Below are 7036 nucleotides of genomic sequence, written 5' to 3'. Positions count from 1 at the left end.
TGTAATGTTTACCCGTGTTTAATACAACGAACTTTATTACTATTATTTGTTTTGTCTTATAAATTAAATTAGCTAGCTTTATTATATACAAAAATAAAACAATTAAATTAGTGATGATGTAAAAATGAAATGTTGAGTTAGGGAGAAATAAGAGAGAAATAAGGGAGAAATCATTGGAGCAGTTGGCTAAAAGTTGGCTAAAAACTGGGGATAAATTATGGTGCTAATATGGCGCTGATGTAGCAGGAGTTAGGGAGAAATAAGAGAGGTTTTAGGGAAATTGTTGGGAATGCTCTGCCTAATATAATTAATTATAGATTTATAGATGACTGAGATCTCATTAAATTGTGCATCAGCATACACTTACTAGATAATCAAAATGGAAATGGTCACCGAGTAGTTATTTATTTTAATTATCTGGTTAGTGGCACATTATGGGAAGAGTATTGACATTGTTACCTCTAAAGTTATTTTAGAGATTTTCTTAGAAATGTTTTGAGAAACCTAAAAAGTTATGTTCTTGTGATTTATTTCCACAGTCGCAATTATTGTTTCTTCTCCTGCTGTGAAGATCTGTTTGAGGAACCTTGAACAACTTATTCAAATTGAGAAATTTCTTTGCTAAGCTTTGAAACCTTGGAAGCTATGTTTTGAGAAATTTTTTTACTACGAATTTGTTATTGAAATATGAGGTCCATTATAAAAAATAGTAAAAAGTAAATATGATAAGTATTTATCGACAAATAAAAAAGGAAACTAGTACAAGTAATGACAGACCCATGGAGTATCGTTTTTACCGAACAAAAGATTTCGAATTTAATTAATTCCATAGAATTCAATTCCGTAAATTTCTAATTCCAATTTTGTGTACTAAACGGACCCTTAGTGATTTTTATCTATTCTTTACAAGTGTTTGGCGTGTACTTACTTACTAGAAATATGTCGCCGCTGAGGATTTGAAGGCTGGGAAACAATTTGGTCAAGGAATTTGAAGGTTGGGAAACAAGACTGCAACCGCTCATCAAATTTGCATTTATTTTATTCGATTTCTATGTGAGCAAATTTAGCTTTGAGTTGTATCATTTAATTCTCTAAATTTGGATTTAAAAGCATAAATAAAATCTAAATATACATTTTGTGGGTCCCAAATTCCACTATCACACACTATAAAATTTCATTCCTAGTATTATCTAAAGTTTAGATATACTACTATTTTTTGCTTGTATTGTTTATAAAATTTCATTCCCAGATGAGTTATCAACTAAACATGTCATAATAATTTTCAGTTTTAATATTAGAAATGAGTTATAAGAGGGAGGGTTATCCATACTTTTATAGGTGAGCTAGAATCGTTACTAAGTCGACGTGGGACAAGATATTAAGAAATTTAACAGGTATCACAAATTGTTACTCCATCTACTTTCAAACAATAGGGCTTCATTCTATTGTAAATTGTTGACAAATAAATTTGATGAATGTGCCTGTTTTCACACATATTTTGTGATTGGAAAATTTCTACTATTACAAAGTTGGCTGACTTTTGTATTGTACAAGTTTTTAATACGAGGTTCATATTTTTCCTTCTAGGTTTGGAAGGGCCAGCGGTCTGCCAATAATGCAAGAATTTTTCATGACATCGTAAATGCCCCCGCGGTTTATAAATTTCAGGTCAATCATTTTGTTCCATGTCATTTTCCAGCTTTGAAGATAACACTAGTGTATTTTACACTACTATGAGATTTTTATTAATTCACTCCTCAGTTCCGTAGTATTATACTTTTCTTTTAAATTTATCATATAAAAAATAAAAAAGTACTATCATTGATACTCCCCATCCACGATTAAATAATCTGTTTAGCAATTTTGAGATCTCTCAATTAGGGGTGTCAAAATGGATATCGGGAATTGGATACCCAATATTCAAACCCGAAATATCGAGTAATTGGATACCCGATACCCGATTTTTTTGATTTCGAAATTGGATTCGGGTATAGGATTTTTGGATTATCGGGTATCGGGTTACCCGATATCCGATCGGGTATACCCAAATTACCCGATTTTTTATATTTTATTTTTTAAAATTTAATATAAATGTATTTATTCTATTATTTAAAAATTAAATAATTAAATGTACTCCCAAAATCCTTCACTCTTAAGTCATATTTTGGGTTGATGTATGAATTGAGATGTTTATTATGTATGAATAATACTCCCTCTGTCCCATTAAAAATGCAACGTTTTCCTTTTTTGGTTGTCCCATTAAAAATGAAACGTTTCCTAAAATGGAAACAACTCTATCTCTACTTTTTCATCTCTCTTACTTTACTCTCTCTTCATTAACTCACAAAACAACACTATATAAAATCTCGTGCCGATTCCCAAATGTTGCATTTTAAGTGGGACGGAGGGAGTATAATTTTTTATTTCTAAAAATTTGTACTAGTTTTTTTCTCTTGAATTTGAACTACTTTATGTTTGTATCAAATTCGAACGACAAGTTTGTATTTTTAAAAGTTTGTAGCTTATTTCCTTAAAATAATAATAAAATAAAATAAACTAAAAATTCAAAATCGGGATTGGATACCCGATTTTTCGGGACTGAATACCCGATTCGGGTATCCGGGTATCCGAAATTATTTTCGAATCAGCTATCTGGTATTAAATTTAGGAAAATTCGGGATCGGATACCCAAAATTTTCGAATCGAATATTCGTGAGTACCCGATTTAACAGACCTAGTCAATTAAATAGTAACTTATTTAGTTTTCTTTATTTATAATAGACCCTACAATCCTCAACTCATTAACATTACGTTTTATTATAAAACATTTGTATATAAAAAGGGGAGTATAATTTTAGAATACTATGATAGAAATGTAAAATATATGCTTAAATATTGGAAAGATAATACAATTAAATATTATATGCTCTCTGGAAACATTTAGATTTTGAGCCCAAACATATATATGGGCACGTTAAATCATATTTTACTTCAAATTGTCTACTGAAAAAGCCCAAACGACAATGGTTGCCATTCACTGAAAACCCTAATTCCAGCTCAGATTCACACCCATCACCAATGGTAGGATTCGAGCTCGGTGCCGTGCCTTTCAATCCCGACGGCTGGGGTCCGCCGGATTCTGCCGCCGACGGTAATTCCGTCCCCAATAATGTCCCCTTCGCCCCCTTCTCCCGCTCCGAAAAATTAGGGCGAATCGCCGATTGGACCCGGAACATGAACAATTCCGGCCGCCCCGGATCCAAGCAAGGCTACCACAACGCCGATTCCGCCTTCGATTTCTCTGGCGACGACTCCTTCGCCACCCTCGCCGCCGACGAGGATTCCTCCTTCCGCCTCGTCGACACATCCGCCAAATCAAACCACCACAACCCTAACCGCCCCAAATTCAACCCTAGGTGGCGATTCAACCCTCACCACGCCCGCTCGCAGCTCCCTCAGCGCCGCGACGAGGAGCAGGAGGCGAAGAAGCGAGAGGCCGAGAAGGAGCGCGCGCGCCGCGATCGTCTCTACAACGCTAATCGCTCGATGCCGCAGCGCCGCGAGTCGTCGGTGTTCAAATCCTCCGTCGATATCCAGCCTGAATGGAACATGCTCGATCAAATCCCCTTCTCCTCCTTCTCCAAGCTCTCCTATTCCGTGCCGGAGCCTGAAGATTTATTGATTTGCGGCGGATTAGAGTTCTATGATAGGTCTTACGATCGGATTACCCCGAAAAATTCCCGTCCATTGGAGCGTTTCAAGAGCCGGAACTTCTTCAAGGTCACAACCACTGATGATCCAGTAATTAGGCGTTTGGCGAATGAGGATAAAGCGACGGTTTTCGCTACCGATTCAATTCTGTCGACACTAATGTGCGCTCCTAGATCGGTTTACTCATGGGATATCGTCGTCCAGCGCGTCGGAAACAAGCTATTCCTCGATAAAAGAGACCGATCGCAGCTCGATTTGCTCGCTGTGCACGAGACTTCGCAGGAACCGCTGCCTGATCTCAAGGATGACATCAATTCTATGCACTCATTGAGCGTCGAAGCCGCTTACATCAACCAGAACTTCTCACAGCAGGTTCTGCTTAGGGATGGGAAAAGGGTGACTTTCGACGAGCCGAACCCCTTTGCTAACGAAGGTGAGGAAGTAGCTCCGGTCGCTTATAGGTATAGGAGGTGGAAGATCGACAACGAAATGTACCTCGTGTCAAGATGTGAGGTGCAGAGCGTGGTGGATATAAACAATCAGCGGTCATTCTTGACATTGAACGCGTTAAACGAGTTCGATCCCAAGTACTCGGGTGTTGACTGGAGGCAGAAGCTGGAGACGCAGAGGGGCGCTGTGTTGGCGACTGAGTTGAAGAACAACGCGAATAAGTTGGCGAAATGGACGACTCAGGCTCTGCTGGCTGGCGCCGATATGATGAAGTTGGGGTATGTTTCTAGGGTTCATCCGAGGGATCATTTCAACCATGTGATATTGGCAGTTGTGGGATACAAGCCGAAGGATTTTGCGATTCAGATTAATCTGAATACTTCGAACATGTGGGGGATTGTTAAGAGTATTGTGGACTTGTGTATGAAGTTGAAGGAGGGCAAATATGTGCTTGTGAAGGATCCATCGAAGCCGCAGGTGCGGATTTATGATGTGCCGCAGGATGCTTTTGATGACGATTATGTGGAGGAGCCGTTACCGGAGGACGAGCAGGTGCAGCCTCCAGCTGAGGATGGCGATGGTGTTGATGGAAATGCTGCCACCGTTGATGGCGCTGCCGAAGATGAGGAGGTTCCTAATGAAGTTGGTGCTGCTGCTTAATGGTAACAATGTCAGAGTCTTTATTTAGTTTGAGCTCTAATTTCTTGCTGCTAGTTAGTTCAAACTGTGCCAAAATGAGGTGATTACCCCACTCAAGTATAAGTAAAGTACGAAATGAGCTGACTGCAGCACTTATAACACTTCGTTTTGGCTTTGATTTCATCTTTTTTAAGGAATAGCAATAGACACGGCTGATATCAAATTAAAACTAATAGTAGTATAATGGTGATTGCACTTAAATGAATATGTTTCTTGCCTAGTGCTTGCTGTGCTATCCCAAGCAATACTGAATACTTCACTAGTACTTCTTATTAATCTAGCCATAAGCCTAGTCTGAATATTTGTTGTCTATTTTTCCTTGTAATTTGTCTCGCTGCTAAACGAGATTTGACGTTATAGCAACTCCAACCATTGACACTAAACTCGAACTCATTTTAGCGTGAATGTCACATCAAATAGTGATTCTACTCCAACCATTTACACTAAACTCAAACTTAAAAGAATATTCACGGACCACTACCTATTTTTACTCACAAAATTTGAAGAAGTGTTTCGGGTTTGTTTTAGTGTAAGTGTAAACCTAAAGATCGGTATATTTTACTCAAAAACCAAAATTGGGATGGGTTTTGGAGAAGCATTGAAGTTAATTGCCTACTTCATTTTAGGTTTTATGTAGCATGGCTTTATATGATTTGTCAAATTCCCAGTTAGAAGATTTTCTGATAATTACATTATCAGTCACATTACATTTACACCCTTCTCTGGAAAGCTTTGCTTTTACATCCTTTTCTGTAACTCCTATTCCTGGTTTAGTGTTTTTATTTTGCTTTCTATTAATATTATTAACATCAAAACCGATTAACTACAAGATGAATGTATATGGAACTGTTTTTGCTTTGATCTATTAGTTTCGGAGGGCTCTCTGTCTACTTTCATGTAGTGTAATTCTTTCAAGTAACTTGTCTTTTTTAGCCTAACTTCTAAGTATTAGGTCCCATTTAAGGTTGTGTAAATCCATTGACATGTCGTTCTACTTTCCTCGAGTATGATTATTTGTTTGCTGGTGTAACAGAGTAGTTTGAAACCTTTGAATCAAGAGTTTCTTGCCTCCACCTATTGTGATATGCAGTTGAGCAAAGTTTGGCTATCACATTCCAGCTATCTTCCATAATCGAGTTTTTCTCTTAAATTTGCCAGGCTCTCTCCCCTGTCAGATGAGTGTCGACGACAAATGCTATATTGTTCAGCCTTGCACCTTACGCGAAGTTGAGAAAGCAGCACTGTGTAGCGAACGAATGAGCTCTGGGATTTTTGTTACTGCCCTTTGTTAGATTGTTGTTTGACCACACTCTAAAACATCTAGTACAATAATGTTTAACTATATGTGTGATTTAATTAGTGCCTCTGTTTACTGATTTTGTGCCTCACAATGATGTTTTCATATACTATAGTTCTAGTATTTTCTTTGTGGCGATTACCCTTTCATTTTCTGTTTTAGTAACGCTCAGTGTGAAAATAATGACTATAGAATCTAACAACTTATAGTATGATTAAATATTACCTCTGATTTATGGAAACTTCACAAATAGTTTTTGAATTATTCTATTTTCCCTGACGCTGTCCTAAAATAGTCTATATGGATATAATCATACTCTCTCTCTCTCTCTCCCAAATATTGTCTATATTTAACTCACCATCTTAAAGGTACTCCCTCCGTCCCACAGAAGATGACCTCGTTTTTGGGCACCATAAAAATTTATACAACTTCATTTTGTGTGTAAATTGAAGACATTAAAGTAAGAGAGAGAATAAAATAGAGAGAAATGTGTTTCTATTTTTAGTAATGAGTCTTCTTGAATGGAAAACACCAAATAAAAAGTGAGTCATCCTCAATGGAACAAAGGAAGTTAAAAATATAGAGTTTAAAAAATTAGTAAATGTAAGTTATATTTTTATATACTCCCTCCGTCCGTAATGAGAAGTTCCATTTGAGTTCGATATGAGTTTTAAGAAATATAAAGTAAAGTGAGTGAGAAAAAAATAGTGGTAGAATGGTACCCATTATTATATTTTCTTCGTCAATAAAAACATGTGCACTTTCAATTTTCGTTCATCCCAAAAAATATGTGCATTCAATTTTTGGAAAGTTATCCCTATTCATTACCCCTATACACCATATTAAACACTACTAACAATGTGAGTCTCATTATCCACT

The 7036-nt window shown here is 37.0% G+C and overlaps 1 protein-coding gene across 4 annotated transcripts; it reads left to right on the top strand.

Moving 5' to 3' along the window:
* Positions 1-2994: 2994 nt before the first annotated feature.
* Positions 2995-6236, top strand: LOC125213333 (eukaryotic translation initiation factor 3 subunit D-like). Of its 4 annotated transcripts, none has more exons than XM_048113817.1 (2): positions 2995-4831; positions 6019-6236. In XM_048113817.1, exon 1 carries the CDS (start codon positions 3079-3081, stop codon positions 4819-4821), a length of 1743 nt encoding a protein of 580 aa, XP_047969774.1. In that variant the 5' UTR covers positions 2995-3078; the 3' UTR covers positions 4822-4831; positions 6019-6236. The 4 variants fall into 4 exon arrangements, with proteins under 4 accessions (XP_047969774.1, XP_047969775.1, XP_047969776.1 ...); XM_048113818.1 differs by having other exon boundaries at positions 2995-4823; positions 5894-6027; XM_048113819.1 differs by having other exon boundaries at positions 5894-6022.
* Positions 6237-7036: the final 800 nt, after the last annotated feature.

Source organism: Salvia hispanica, chromosome 3, assembly GCF_023119035.1.
Source record: "Salvia hispanica cultivar TCC Black 2014 chromosome 3, UniMelb_Shisp_WGS_1.0, whole genome shotgun sequence".
NCBI classification, from domain to species: Eukaryota; Viridiplantae; Streptophyta; class Magnoliopsida; order Lamiales; family Lamiaceae; genus Salvia; species Salvia hispanica.
The sequence above is the reverse complement of the archived record's forward strand: the minus strand, read 5'-3'. Positions and strand labels throughout refer to the sequence as shown.